General features: G+C 32.4%; 1 protein-coding gene across 1 annotated transcript; it reads right to left on the reverse strand.

Moving 5' to 3' along the window:
• Positions 1-4,766: 4,766 nt before the first annotated feature.
• On the reverse strand, positions 4,767-15,506 carry LOC148617834 (uncharacterized). The gene is made up of 4 exons (XM_088585416.1): positions 15,416-15,506; positions 6,783-6,809; positions 6,273-6,402; positions 4,767-5,865 (listed from the first exon to the last, which is right to left on the reverse strand). The coding sequence occupies exons 2-4, from the start codon at positions 6,803-6,805 to the stop codon at positions 5,635-5,637; spliced, it is 384 nt and encodes a 127-aa protein (XP_088441542.1). The 5' UTR covers positions 6,806-6,809; positions 15,416-15,506; the 3' UTR covers positions 4,767-5,634.
• Positions 15,507-17,080: the final 1,574 nt, after the last annotated feature.

A 17,080-nucleotide genomic window follows, 5' to 3' on the forward strand; every position in this document is an offset into this window, starting at 1 on the left:
TACTTAATTTTCATTTTGACAAAATAGATTTAGTGGTGGATAGCGGATGTACATGTATTTTAAGGTTTTGTCAACAGAATATATAGTTTAAACCCTGATGAACTCGTTTCATTATATCTTTATGATATTGAAATTTAAGATTGCATTTTTCCTTTCACTAATCTGGTATGGTTTCTATCTTAGACATGACCATTATTTTTGATAGAGAAAAGAAAGACGAAAGCTATCAATTTAGATTGTCGATAGCACGATCAGAAACTGTTTACTTTTTAATGTTTGACTTTGAAAAACATTAATTTCAAAGCTGCAGATACTTGCATGAATACAGTACATAAGTATATAAAACAATTTTAGCATTTTATTGACTTGCTTTAGTTCACAATGTGCTGTGAACGTTTACTATTGTCAGTATCGATCAGTTAGACTTTGTTACTTCAAACTGAACTAACTTTTGATTAAACATTCATACAAAGTGGTGATATATCGAAGAATGTAATCAGTTGAGGGTTCTAGTAGTTCCTGGGGTCGGAATCCTATTTTTGTTTTTTTAGACAAATGTCATTATGTTACATTTACCGATCATTTTGAATAAAATAATGCAAATTAATAGCCTTTACGTGTCAAAAATGTTAAATAATATAAATGCGAAATACTTTCTAAAGCAAGTCCAAAACTATATGACGGAGTATGGTGTGGAAAACAATTAGACGAGTAGACTTCCAATTAGAATCGTCAAGCAGATTCATTTAAATATATTCTTCTTATTTTTATCGAAACAAATTCTTACTTTCTCAACTGTGTTGTCTTTTTTGATAAAGTTAATGTCTTCCGCAATTCGAATCTCCAATATCTTACAAACCTAAATACTTAAATTCATATGTAATTCGTTATAAAAAGGACGCGGTTGAAAAACAACTGGAGGTAGAAGTTGGTGTACTGTATACTTTATTAAAACAATGGTTATATGTAATAAGAAATTCATGTATGCTTTTCGTTCATTGGAAGAAGGATGTCAAAGGATCAACAGTCCTTGGAGTAATAAGGGAAGACTAGATGTCAACCTAATATTTTTAAATCAAAGACTATCCTAAACTGATTACATTTGCTTTATAGTCGTATATATAAATGATTTAGCACTGATGGTACAAGACAAGTAGTATATATTTGGTGTATTTGTGCAACATCATATTCATTTTTGTACATGGGCTTGTATGTCTTGCTCCCTTTTCTCGAATTTTTGTTATTCCTGATTTTTTATTGTTTAAAGCATTAAAATCTGATGACCGATTTGTGGTACATGAATATGGAAGTTTGCTTCTTCTAATACATTATTCTGGTGCTTTCTAGTCTTGATATACTGTAGAAAACTTTAGCTTCAAGTATATATCGCAGTATTAATCCATATGTAGTTTTCTCTGACAATATCATACCGTTTGCTCATTGAACAACCACTTCTTATTCTGTTGACAAGGGGGTAGGGACTTAAACTCGTGAATTCACTGAGGCCAACCATGATACGTGTAAGCCCTATTTAGAGCAGTATCCACAGATAGACAAACTGTAGCTTGGTGGGGCTAACCACATTTGCTGTCCTATCATACTTTTTTATACATTTCTTGCAAAATAGTCAAGTGTTAAAAACGTGTTTGTATTGACTTGATAACACGGCAATATTTATCATAAATTGAGTACAAAAAAGACTGGACGTATACCATTCGGTTATTAACTTTTTATGAAGTGTTGTTCAATTAAAGAACATTATGGCTGTTCAACAATCGTTCCTAGTACCAATGAGTCAGGGATGTCCAATTTCGTACATGGGAATTAGCCTCCATCTGTCATACATATGTCCTTTCTTATTCATCACATTTGCTGACAAAAGCACCAAAGTGGATTACCTCAAAACATATAAACTGCTCGTCCTACCCGGCAACTCAGTATGATAAAGTTCTGAATTGACTTTGTGTTTTCAGTTTTGTTTGTTTGTTAATTTGTATGTACTTTTTAATTACTTTGCTGTTTGCGACAAAGAATTTTTTGTTTTTGTTTTTGTTTTTGTTTTGTTTTTGTCTTTTTTTTTGGCTGAACGTTACTTTTTTGTGTATCCATCTTTTGTTTTGATGTTATACATTTTTGGCGCCATTATAAAAGTATGCTTCAATAAGACTTTAATATGATTGTATTTACAAATCTTTGGAATCCTTTGTATTCAATTTGATAGATTGTTTTCACATTTGTGAGAATTAGTTAAAGCAGTAGACATAAAGCGACAATACCACCAATTAAGTCTTTAAAAAAATCAAATATTAAAGAGGTAAATCTAATGTCGTTCCTGTTGTATGTAAAAGAGATACAATTGTACATTGAAGATAAACAGTTATTAGCTTTGTTCTTTTCTTGAGAGATGTTTTATAGGTGTCTCCTTTGAGACACAAATTTTATCGTTAAGCTGCACAGACTCTTACTATTGTTTTCATACACGAAATGCACCCTATTTACATTTGTATGCATAGGAACTGAAACATAAAAAAGGTTAAACTGTTCGTATTTGTAAAATGTTTTTAACGAAGGAAAATTTTAAATAACCGAGAAATTATTATTTCAAGGTCTTTGATTTCACTAGCTCGTAAAACATTCACACATTTTTTTCAACCGATACAAGGAAATCATTCTCAAATACAGATGTAATTGTAAACGATTAATACGTGCGTGTATATACCGCCAAATATTTTATGGCAATATTCTTTATAAAGTACGAAAAGCTCAATACTCACCATATAATTTGACTAAACCGTTAAATAGGCTAATTCGAAAAGGATTTAGTTATGATATTGTTGTCAAATCGTTAAAGATTACATTTATTGTGTAAACATTGATTCGCTCATCTAATTTCACGAAAAAAACACACTATATTTGAAAGTAGTTTTCGACATGAAATGGGTTGTGTCTTCATTGAATGACGTATGATGTACCGTGGTTCTCAACCCCGTATGGGAAGAATAAGAATTGATACTATATCTTGAGGGCGCAACTTTTTGTAGGTTTAAACTGGTCTCGAGCTGGCATGTCAGTTGACTGCTAATAGTCAAAATTGTTTGTGCATTTGTGTAACGAATAATCTATAATTTTGTTTTTGATAGGTCAGATTTAGTTGAAATGCACTATGGAAAAATGGTTGGAAAATTTTTCCCGCAATTTTTCCTTATATAAGCAGTGAAAAAATGTCTACGTCACATATGCTTCAAGATAAATTTAAATATCTTTTCAGTTCTTTTCTATATGTATTAAATATATATGAGGCAAAAAAAAAAAAAACAAACTGAGATTGATGACGTGCCACACATTGCCAGATTCTTACACAGAATGGTACTTAAGAAACCACATAACCAGTCTTAGTTTGTCATTTAGATGGTGCACTAGGTAGATAAAATATTCAGATTAGGTATAAAAATGGCATTTTGCAAGAGTTATTTTTGTTGATTCAGTTGGATTTGGATGATTTTTACAAATTTACAACAATTTACGTTGTTTTTCCAAAAAAAGATGGTACACCTAGATACAAATATATAGTTCTTGGTAGAGATTCCTCATACTTTGTAAGAAATAATTCCAAATCATCTTCCAAATATACAGAGGAAGATGTTTACAAAATGCTGGAATTTTTAATCGACAACATATTTGTCCAGTGTGGTGGACGTGTTTTTCAACAAACGGTCGGCATTCCAATGGGAACAAATCGTGCTCCTTTACTAGCTGACCTATTCCTTCACTCTTATGAGGCTGACTTTATAGCTGATCTGATCAGAAAGAAAGAATATTGTTTGGTTAGATCCTTCAATCTTAGTTTCCGCTATATAGATGACGTGTTATCTTTAAACAATCCTAATTTCGGGGATTTGATACATCGCATCTACCCAAAAGAACTTGAGATAAAAGATACTACAGACACTGTGAAGTCAGCCTCATATCTTGACCTTCACTTAGAAATCGATGGTAAAGGAAAACTAATGACAAAACTTTACGACAAACGTGATGACTTTTCATTCAGAATTGTCAACTTTCCTTTCATCTATGGCGACATCCCTTCGGCTCCTGTGTATGGAGTGTTCATATCACAACTCATACGTTATGCCAGAGCTTGCCGAAACTATGCAGACTTTTTGTATCGCGCTAGAACTCTAACAAATAGGCTTCTGGAACAGGGCTATGTTGCTACAAAATTGAAGTCATTACTACAGAAGTTTTATGGTCGTTATCATGAACTCGTGGATCGTTATGGTGTATCCATCAGCACCATGAAAACTGATTTATTCAACGGGTTATAGTTTTCCTTTCCTCGTTTGTCTACCCCGGACTTGACTTTTTATGAGCAACTCGGCGTGTGTCTCTAGAAAAGCAGAGGACGCTTACCCTACCGGTGCACCTGGTCCATGCTCCCAGTTTTTAGTGGACTCCGATTTGCTCATTTGCTTTTGTTACTTTGTATGTATGATTTTAGTTACTTTATGCTCTTTGTTGTGTATGTCTGTTTTCCATGTCTGGTCTTTGTCCCTGGATTACATTCTTTTGATTACCGCTATAACCTTGGTTCCCTCGATTACTCTTTTACACCATGAACCATCTTTATCATAAGCAATGTCTGAATTTTATAATAATTGGAATTTCAAACACCACATAGTCGGATGTATAGGGCCAATGTTACAATACTTCTGATATACATGCACTGTCCATGTAGAAACCAGACATCCTGCAAGATAACTCCATAGTGAAAACCACTCAATTTAATAATAATTGAAAAAAAGTCTACTATCATGATATAAATATATATGATGTACAGTCTGTTGCTAGTAGTATTCAAATTCGACTGATTTTGTTTAACATGCAGATATTTTCAAGCAGCACTTCAACTACGACTCGCGCAAAATTTGATACATGGTTGGAAAGCCTATATATGTTTAGGTTTCATATTTGTTTAAAATGTTATGTAAACAGCAACAAACATGTGACTTTCATTTAACCGAAGATATAATGCATATAGGAATGAATTTTAGAATTAAAAATCAAGAGAAAGTAAATATTTACACGAAACTGAAATACAATAGAAACTTTTGGAATTGTTGTAAATTATAAGACCTGACAGATTGAAATTAATAATTATTCATTTACTCATATAGATCCATAAAGCAATTTAATTACAAAGAAAATGATTATGTAGCCATTTTTTAGGTGTATCATATATATATATTACAAAATTACCATGCTATTTCTTCTTCTGCTTCTTAAATTAGCTTATATGAAGAGCATGATATCGTGTTGGCTAACTAATCCTAGTCTTGCTGATATTCTTGTATTAACAATGTTAAATTTAATATTGAGCATAAATAAACGAAATATTCAATGTCTGTCTACTAATTAGGGAATATTTTGCGTCAACAAAACTGCCTGAAATATGACTGTGTTTTTTGTCCTTTTCAATCAGTTTCCATACCTCTTTTTTAACGGGGTTGAATGCTTTGTAAGAGTTGTGTTAACGTTACGCATCCTCTTTTCGCTATCACACAAATGAAGGTATAGGTTAACTATGTTAAAACCAGAACAATCTATGTACAAATGTTGCTTTTAGTTTTCTTTTGATTAGATAATCAGATTTTTCCTGTCTGATTGGTTTACATACTCAGGTGACTGCACAGCGTGTCCATAGGATGGAGGAGCAACTGCTGCAACTTGTTCATAGGCTGGTGGAGAGACTGGAGTAGTTTGCATTCTATTTTGCCCGACAGATGTCACGTAGGACGGTAGGCCCTCTGTATAATTTGGATTTTCAAAACCAGTTTGTGGATGACTTGGCATACCGGTGTTTGTTACCTTAGAGGACATTTAGAATATAATGTAAAACAACGATGTAAAAAGGTGGTAAACATGTCAAAGCCTTATAATCTACTGAATTTTATTGCATATTGTGTGTTAAATTAAGAATGTCAAGAATTCACAAAACCATTTTGAAATAAATGTAAACATTTTCTTATTTCTTCCGCGTAAAATTAAGCTAAATTGTTTCAGATTACGACATAATTTTATTTGGAGCTGATTATAGTTTTGTTCTTAACCAAACTTATCGTATATTTTCATGTGGTTTTAAATTTGGTAAAAATGTTTAATGAAAAACATTGGCAAATAAATTATATCATTGTATATCTTATTAAAACCAAACTTTTTTTCGGAAAAACGAAATACATACTCACGAAAAAAGCCATAATTTATAGACTACTTACCACTTGACGAACAATTGTTGTGGTTGGATTAGTGATTATATACCCATGCGTACGCGGCCGTGAATTACATCTTCTCACAATGATGCAAGTCCAAAATCCGATCTTTGCAATTACAAGTATTGGTAATAATCTGAAATTATAACGAATAAAAATAAAATAGCATTTGAACTTTACCTACTATCTTTTAGCCATGAATACTTATTTGTTCAACACCCAAGAATACTTGTTTTTTTTAATTACATATCAATTAAGTTTTCAGTTCAAAATAGTTGTATAAATCGTCATATTGCTATGAAAATCCTAAAATCTTTCATTCATGCAGATACTCAAGGAAATAAAATTGGATTAAACCAACACATTATCATTTGTTCAGAATTTGACATTTGTTGATCCCATGCATCACGGAAAACATGTATCTGTAACTTTAACCAACGATGGGGAACTTGAAACTTTGAAAAATAAATTGTTTGAATTCAGAACTTCTATAAATGTTTAGTTATTTCTACTCACATATACCAAGTATATTCCTCCATGTTTCTGAAAATAAAGATACAAATGAGTACAAATGAAATAAATAAACTGGAAAAATAGAAATTAAAAGATAAGTTTTGAAACTTCCTCTATGTGAAGCAAATAGAAAATTATAAAAATAAACACAACGCAAGAGGGAATTATAGTTTTATGATTTTCGTGAAAAGTGTGTGATGTGGAAAGATAAGTAAAAGTTACCTAGAGGCACATCTTTGATTATAAAGGTTTATGCAATACTTCAATAATAATATATCATTTAGAAAATCGTTGTAGAAATCAATTCAGGCTAAAATGGATATGCCTCCTATCGAAATGTGTTCGATTTTACGCAAGTTAACACCAGTTAACCTTTAAAGTAATAGAGAGAGTTTCCGGAACGTAAATGAATGCGAAGTTTAAACGTCTCACCGTGTGCGCATTGTTATGTATTGACCCAGAGACAATACTTAACGCTTATAGTAAATACACTATAGAAAACTATACGAGTTGATGCAGATATGTGATCATGAATATGCATTAAGCTTGTTTTAGATATTTATTTCAAAGTTTGCTTATATGGTTAAAATACACTCCGTAGTTTTTGTCTGCGGACAAATAATGTTTGTTTCTATGATGACAGGTTTTATGATAACTCTTTTAAGCACCAGTCCATATGAAATTCAGACTCTGCTTGTGGCACACGTGAGTCATGGTGTAGAAAATCACACCGAACAAACATATTCGGTAATATTTCCAGGTAACATTAATCTTTTCTGTGCTCAGATCTGAACTTTTGAGAAAATCATACATTCATCTCACAATAAAATCAACCAAATTAAAGCTAATCAAGCACGGTAACTGTTGAGAAGTGCTAATTTCATGTACATTCTCTTCTCTCAAAAGCGCAACCCCCAAATGAAAAACCAATACTGATCATATGGCATGTAACTGATTAAGATTAGGAAATAAAAGTAAAGTTGACGGATTTTTGACATACATGAATCACCTCCTGTCTACGGAACTACGGACAATTCTACAACTAGGCACAACTGAGAACGACCGTCAATCGTCAAAACAAATCAAAAAAAATATTTAGTAAGATACATCCGTGAATGATTTTTATCAAAATAGAAATGACATCAATGTTTCTTCTTCTTAATCCGTAAGCTAAAAAATGAAGTTCACCACAAGAACCACAATGACGCACTTGTAGAATCCTAAAACATATACACGGTATACATACTTTTATTAACCACAATGACACATATTGGTGTACATTAAAACAAAAACACATACCAGCGATTTAAAAATTGCGGGACTAATTATGTTAGATTGCCACTATTTATGATATGTTAATATAAACATATTGGATCAATTACTCTACCGATGCATTTGATCAATGCATCCAGTTTTAGTGGAATATAAGTTGCTAATTTATTCTTACAACTAAGTGTGGGTGTTTGCATTTGCTTAATTCGTGTTTGTAATGTTTGGTTTATATACTATATAGCACTCCAGGTAAGAATCATGCAAAATGAGATTCATGGTTGGAAAGTCTACATATTTATAATTTTGACATTTTGTTTAAAATGGTATAGTTATCAGAAAATACCATTTGGTGTTTCATATAACCCTTGTATTTGGGAGATAAATATTGTATAGAATGTACTGCAGAATTCAAAATTAATAGAGATAACTGACACTTAAATATAATAGAAACTACTGGATTTTCAATGCGGATTATCTCTTCAGAGCAGACAAATTTGAATGAATGAGAATACATTAAATCATATATACCAACAAAACTACTTAATAACAGAAATAAAGATGTGATGACTTTTTGGGGTGTCTCACAAATTACAGAAATTGTATGAATCTTACAATGACAGCTACTTAATTGCTTGTAGGGAAACGTGCATCGGTAACCTCTTCATACCAGTTTGAAAACTATTGGCTTATATCAAAGCGGTTAAGCAAGTAATTATCTCAATGTTTGATAGCTTTTAACTTGTACAGTGGAATGTGTAATGTATTAGTTCTGCATTTGAGTTATATGCACAAAAAAAAAAAACAATAGTATATTGACCTAAAAATTTGGTAAATATATGAGATCAATGAACCACTCAGCCCAGTTTTCCAACAAATTGGTGCCCAAAAAAGGGTGCAAACCATTCATCCCTTTAACACTTGTGCTTGGTTAAGAATTAATTCTTAATCGGTATTTGGACTTATACACTGGAGATGTAATCTCTTCCATGAAGTCTTGTATATAAGGTGAATCAATTACACCACTTAAACCTAAATCATTTACATTCGTATCCCTTCCCCATTACCCATTGTGTCCCAATTGCCCTTTTCTTCGTCTAAATTGAATTTTATATTTTCAAATTATTCTATATTTATTCTGTTATGTATTATATCAATAAATACTTTAAAAACTAATTTACCCATCCTCTACATTCTAAATCCTCATCCCAAATACACTATCCCGACTCTCCTAGCACAATTTCCTATCCCCCATATACAATAGAATATGATTTTTTTTCTTATACAAGTGTTATGGTGAACCAAAACTGTTTAAGTACAGTCCCTGTATGGGATAAACTTCCCACTTACCCCATACCCCATTGCCCCATCCCTCATTCCCCATTGCCCCATACCCCATTCCCTATAGCCTCATTCCTGATTGCACCACCCCCATTGTATCGACTTATTTCCTGTTGTTCAATGTCTTTTCCTCATTCCGAAAAGGAAAAAAAGTAAAGGAAGTGTTATATCAAACACATATAATGAATAAGCATGCAGAATTTTTTCTGTTATCAATGCTTATTTTAGAATATCACGGGCGAGATCCAGAATTACCGAAATCACGCGATATTTGCATTGTTTACATGTATTATTGCCGCTCCGAGCTGCATGAGAAACAACCATGTAAAATATTCTTAAAACTATAGATATATGTATAAATTGTGAATAAATTGAATTTCAAAAATTATTCTTTAAAATGTTAAAGAGTAATCAAGGGAACCAAGGTTATAGCGGTAATCAAAAGAATGCAATCCAGGGACAAAGACCAGACATGGAAAACAGACATACACAACAAAGAACATAAAGTAACTAAAATCATACATACGAAGTAACAAAAGCAAATGAGCAACTCGGACTCCACTAAAAACTGGGAGCACGGACCAGGTGCACCGGTAGGGTAAGCGTCCTCTGTTTTTTCTAGAAACACCCGCCGAGTTGCTCGTAAAAAGTCAAGTCCGGGGTAGACAAACGAGGAAAGGAAAAATATGATATGTTAAATAAATCAGTTTTCATGGTGCAGGTGGATACACCATAACGATCCACGAGTTCATGATGACGACCATAAAACGTCTGTAGTGATGATTTCAATCTTGTAGCAACATAACACTGTTCCAGAAGCCTATTTGTTAGAGTTCTAGCGCGATACAAAAAGTCTGCATAGTTTCGGTAAGCTCTGGCATAACGTATGAGTTGTGATATGAACACTCCATACGCATGTGCTGAAGGAATGTTGCCACAGAGGAAAGGAAAGTTGACAATTTTGAATGAAAAGTCATCACGTTTGTCATAAAGTTTGGTCAATAGTTTTCCTTTACCATCCATTTCTCAGTGTAGGTCAAGATATGAGACTGACTTCACAGTGTCTGTAGTATCCTTAATCTCAAGTTCTTTGGGGTAGATGCGATGTATCAAATCCCCGAAATTAGGATTGTTTCAAGATAATACGTCATCTATACAGCGGAAACTGAGATAAAGTCAGCCTCATAAGAATGAAGGAAAAGGTCAGCAAGTAAAGGAGCACAATTTGTTCCCATTGGAATGCCGACCTTTTTTTGGAAAACGCATCCACCACACTGGATAAATATGTTGTCGATTAAAAATTCCAGCATATTGTAAACATCTCCATCTGTTTATTGGAAGATAATTTGGAATTATTTCTTACAAATTATGAGGAATCTCTACCAAGAACCATATATTTGTATCTTGGTGTACCATCTTTTTTTGGAAAAACAACGATGTATAATGTTTTTAAGTCGGGATTTTAACTGAGTATGGGGAATAGAAGTATACGGTGTTGAAAAATCATAGGTTTTAATGCTATTATATTCAGATAATAGTCTTGTACAGATTGCCTCCAAAGATCTTTCGAACTTTTCAGGATCCACATTGAATTAATTCAACAAAGTAACAAGTATTGTGGTAGGACTGTAGACCCTCTTTGACAGTTGTAAGTATAGAAGTTACAAGTTTTGAAAGAGGTTTTGTGGTACATTTTGCACATTCAGCTATGAAACGTTGTTTGTATGAATTCTTTGGAGTTTAGGAATCCAGTATATAGACGGTAAATCACAATTATCGTCTTTGGTAGAGAGACCAAAAGATGATAGCACAGATTTATGGTTTTCCACAATCTCTTCTTTGGAGAGTGTGGTAGCAGTATAGGTCTTATTACTGCTATTATTTTCTACGTCTACCTCTGATAATAAAAATTGGATGTAAAACGTTTTGCAGACAAAAACAATGTTGTTTTGGGCTTTGTCTGCTGGTACGACAACACACTTGTCATGTATAGTAGACAATGTTTTTGTTAGATCGGGGTCTTTGAAAACCGATGTAGCCTTGGCACTCATTGGCCTACTTAAAACTTTCATTCGTTTCAAAATTAAAGACCTCACGGCCTTTAACCACTCTGACAGAGAATCAATGTCTTCTTGTTCTCGTTATATCCATTTACTTGCGTAGTCCTACACGGCATCCATAAGAACTTTAAAGTTATAATTCCAATTATATTGTATTCCAATACTTGGGACCTTTAGAAAGGATATTACGTAGAGATTTGTTTTCGATTATGGTTAAATCTCCAGAACGTGACCAGAAGGACCATATTTGAATGGAGTTTTTGCAAGAACAGTTAGGTGGTTTAGTCTTGAAGTCCTCAATCTCGAGATTCTGCAATAGCCTTTTATAACTGAAATTTTAGGTGCAATGGGTGAAGTATAGGAATACGCAATAATTGGTATGGATTTGTCTTTGAAATATGGGGGAATTTTGTTGGTAACATTCTTGTGATAGAGGATGTTAGCCAAATTAATTGCATCTATACCTTTGTTGACAAACGGTAGTGGAAGAAATGGTCGTTTTTCACACAAACTGGTTGAAAGAGTCTGTGGAAACCAATATCCAAAATGATGGCAACAAGTCTGTGTAATGATGAGGTGGAGTCAGAAACAGAAGTGTCAAGACTTGTCTTGTCAAGAGAGTGAAGTAAAGTGAGAGGTTAGAATAAAGTTTGGTTCTAATGTGATGAATTCCAAGAGGTTTTTGTATGAAAGTAAGGAGACCATCTATGGAGACGTCATGTAACTTAGGTGACATATAATGGCGATGGCCATGACTCCTTTCCCGTCTTGGATTTTTGTCAAGTAGAGTCATCACATTTATGTTATTGTTCTATTGGCTTGAAAGGTTTCCTATACTTTTGATGTTGTCATTGCATCCGTAAGGTATTGCAGTACCTAGTCTGCGTATCCAGTACTCCTCTTTCCCTACCACAGTTTTTACTTAAACGGGACTGTTCGTAGGATGGTAATTTTTTTCTAAAATACGAACTTGTATAGTGAGGATTGAATGGTTGATAAACTGTCGGGATTTTGGTGGTGTTAATTCGCGAACGATGACCGCACATTCTTTTGTTTAATCGTTCTTGCGTTTCTCCGACATATACTAAACCACATAAATTGCATTCTAATCCATATATTAAGTTTTTTGATTTGCAACTTAAAATTGTCCAGATAAGGTTTTTGTTCATTGTTGTTATACATGTATTTGAAACCAAATTTTTGAAAATGAGATATTTTTTGCAAATTAAATGGGTGCAAACATTTGAAACTACCTTAATGGTCTTATAAAATTGTTTAAAATGATAAAATTTTCAAAATAAACATCATACGTGTGGCTGCGGCAAATTAATTTTAATAAAATTTCTCAAAAATGACATATTTCTGCAGATTGTAAGAGTGCGAACAGTTTTAATGTCAATAATGGTCCAAAATTATTGTTTAAAATATTAAAGATGGCAAAATTAGTATCTGGTTAGTGCTTGCGACATTCATATTTCAGTCAAAAATCTTCAAAATGACATATTTTTGCAAAGTGTATGTGTGCGAACACTTTTAATATACCTATTAGTCTAAAATTATTGTACAAAAAATTAAAATTGTCCATATCATTATTATGATGATGGCTGTGATACATATGTTTCAGACCAAATTCTTAAAACTAAGATACTGTTTTTGCAAATTGAATGAGTGCTAACACTTGAAATTACCTTTAGGTTAAAACGTTAAAATTATCAAAATAAGCATCATATGTTTGGCTGTGACACATTGATTTCAGTTCAATTTCTAAAAATGACATATTTCTGCACACTGTAAGGGTGTAAATAGCTTTAATTTCAATAATTGTCCAAAATTATTGTTAAAAATTTTACAAATGGTAATATTATTATCCTCTTTCGAGGTTGCGACGAATGATATATTTCTGGCAATTGAAAGGGCATCTTTGAAATGGTTTTATTATTATTGCTCAATATATGTTTAATTTGTCAATATTAAAATCATAAGAGTGTCTCCGACACATTATTTCAGTATAAATTTTCAAAAATGATAGAAATCATATGAACGCGAACATTTTCAATCTATAATGACCAGAAATTAAATATTGTACAAATGTTAATTTTTAAAAAAAATGTCAATTATTAATGAACTGCGGCACCTGTAACCATTAAAGATTACTCTAAAACAACCATTGTCCCACCCCCATTCCCCATTGCCCCATTCCCAATGTCCCATTGCCCCATACTCAATAAAATAGGATGTTTATCCCATACAGGTACTGTAATACTATACGTTATATTATGGATATTATTCTGAATCACAGTTTGAGTATCTTTCTTTTAAAAATATGCATATGATACTAACCTGATATACATATATCATGCGTTGTAATTTAAATGTAGAAATTTATATATACTATAATAATGCGAAAAGGAAATTTTATTGAATTTATTAAAGGAAACTAGTATTTACGACCGATAGTATCAATGGGAATAGCGGTGTATAAAATCAAAAGGACTTCCTTGTTTACACTGGAGACGGGAAACCCCATCATAAAATATATCCGCAAGCACTTGTGCACCATTGTATTAGTAAATTTATACAAAGGTTTAAAATGTGTGTTACAGCTAATAATGTAAATCATTTAATCATTTCAATACTTGTCTACCTAAGAATCATGCTAGATTAGAATTAACGAATTCGTTCGACAAGAGCTCTCAGCGACATTTTGGTGTAAGATAGCATATGTCATTTTTAATGGAATACATTTTAGATAATCATATAAATCATATAAGAGTTCAAATAGTTTTAGTAGAATCAGATCGTATTTTGTCTCGTCACTGAAAGTAGTTGTCAATTTTCAATACTCTGAAGCATTCTTAACAATATAATCAAACGAATATATGTGAACCGTTATGCATTGAATCAAATACTTTACATGACTCTCAATTGGATGGTTACTAAATTATTCAAATCATACATTTAACTGTTTAAATTTAAATAGCAAAGCAGTGACAAAGGATTGATTGCAGGTCATTCTATCAAAAATATTTTGCTAAAACAAACATAACAAACATAACAAAATAACCTTTCTACAAACAGTAGAACTATAAGAAAAGTACCTCAATCAGAATTGGATATCAACACATTCCAACAATATATATGATTTTTTTAATACCAGCCAACATAAAATTAAGACGCTATCAATGGTAAAGTGAATCATGGTGTAGAAAAACCCATCAAACAAACGATGCCTTTTCAATTTACATATACTATATTTTTACATAACGAGATTCATTTCTGTATTCTAATTTTTTTTGTAAAAAAACATGCATTTATCTCCAATTAGAGTCAACCAAAATTAAGAACAATAACTCCTGCTTAGTGCCAATTGCATGTACAACCTATAATTTTTGTATCTTAAAAGTGCAACAATCAAACGAAATACTAAGACTGGTTATGTAATCAGTAGTCGTTTCTTAACTAGAAATAAAACTGAATATTGTGTGTTTTGACATGCATGAATCACAGGTACTTAATAACTTTCTTTACCCTGTAAAAGTCAGTTATTGCTTTACATTTTTGTGTCTTACACTAATGTATTTTGAAACGATTTGTATATTTTAAAAATACGCCACGGTAATTGTATAGACCATTTTATCATGTCATTTTGTACACGAACAGTTGCGTTGTTCGTGTGAAATGAATTCATTTTCATTGAGCAAAAGATGTTTTAATAAATAGCTATAACAACAACAGCAACACGAAATTCATCAGTGTATATTGTCAAGAAACTATTGTTTTACAAATTAATTTGGAAATGGCTTCGTTGCGTTTCACCAAATTCGTTCTTTTTCTATTATCGTTCTGTCAGTTTTCAAGATACTGTACAAAAATACAGCCATATTAACCTATAAGGGGGGTGAACTTTAGCAGTTTTCTTTTTAACAGTGATACATTCAATTTTAAGTCTGAGCCAATAAATCTTACCTTATGCTCAATTTGTCGTGGTACTAATGATGTTCTACTTCCTGGATGTGTTAGTCTCACGTATTACAATACACTAAAAATCATCAGACCGAAATGACATTTTAAATACGATACACCTTATACATGCATTATGAATGCAGGTAACATCCTATTGCATTCTTTATTACCTATCGAATCACACCCGTAGACATGTGCGTTTATTGTTAATATTCATTCCCTTTTGTTTGTTTGTCTTGCATGCTTTTTGTTTGTTTTTATTTTATTTTCGTTTGGTTTTGTTTTAACAAAAATCTTAAATTGTTATTAATCAAAATGCGATGTTTAAAATCATGTCAACAATAAATATCACATGAACACTAAATTATTTTTTTTTGAAGAAGGGGTGGGACATAAAAAATTGACCTTTTACCCCATTTGGTTTACAGAATCATCACCGAAATAAAATGCTTGTACAAAAATTAATGATAACAGTGAAACCTGTCTAAAGCGAAAGTTGGATAAACCGGAAACTCTATAAAGATCCAGAACTTATAAAATTCTTTTCATACCGGTTTCAATGCGTCTTGAGCATGTGCAAACGTAACACTGTCTTTAATCGACCGAACCTAGTTCTAACTGTTTAGACCGTTTTTCAATGTACTTGATTTTCAAAAGCTTTAGATTGTAAATATATTTTTTTTCATTTTAATTTCATCCTATTCGTTGAAAATAAAAAAAAACCTGAATTTGGTCTTTGGCATGCCATGCATTGCATTGCAAAATAAATTATTTAGTTCTAAGGCAGGTCTCATTATAGAAGTGATTGCCACTTAAGACCCTGCACTAGTAAAGTGATTCATGGTGTAGAAAAACCCACCGAACGAACCACACTTTTGCAATATACATATGTTATATATTTACATTATTTCTGTACTCAGATCTGTTTTTTTAGAAAATCTTGCATTTATCTTCCACAAAAATGAGCCATATCAGACAAAATCAAGAACTCCAAAGTGCCAGTTTTGATGTACAATCTACTGTGAAAGTATTATTGTATTGTTCGTGGGGTACAAAATTTTCGTGGTTTTTGTGGGTGGGCAAAACTACAAACTTTGGTTCCTGACAAAAAGGAGATCTCCACTGAAGTATATACTGAAAACCTTAAAACCAGGAATTCAAGAATCCACGAATTTGTGTTTCTTTCCTAATCCACGAAAACTGTTATCCAAAAATTAAAGTAATTTCACTAACTTCCGCACTTGACTTTTATGAGCAACTCGGCTAGTGTTTCTAAAAGAGCAGAGGACGCTTACGAGTCCGAGGAGTCCGAGTTGCTCATTTACTTTTGTTACTTTGTATGTGTGATTTTAGTTACTATATATTCTTTGTTGCGTATGTCTGTTTTCCATGTCTGGTCTTTGTCCCTGGATTGCATTCTTTTGATTACCGCTATAATCTTGGTTCCCTTGGTTAATCTTTCACAGTACATTTTTATCTCAAAAGTGCAACCTCCAAATGAAAAACCAAGCCTGGTTTGTTATGTGATCAGTAACTGATTCTGAAAAAGGAATAAAACTGAATTCGGTAGGTTTTTGACATGCATGAATAACCTTCTGTCTGATTTTTATAAAGACTGCTTCTTAAATGTTTTGCTCATGAAAAATATACATACACACTGTCGACAGT

Source organism: Perna viridis, chromosome 5 (genome assembly GCF_037379345.1).
Source record: "Perna viridis isolate PV_CMFRI_1.1 ecotype Kerala chromosome 5, ASM3737934v1, whole genome shotgun sequence".
Lineage (NCBI taxonomy): Eukaryota > Metazoa > Mollusca > Bivalvia > Mytilida > Mytilidae > Perna > Perna viridis.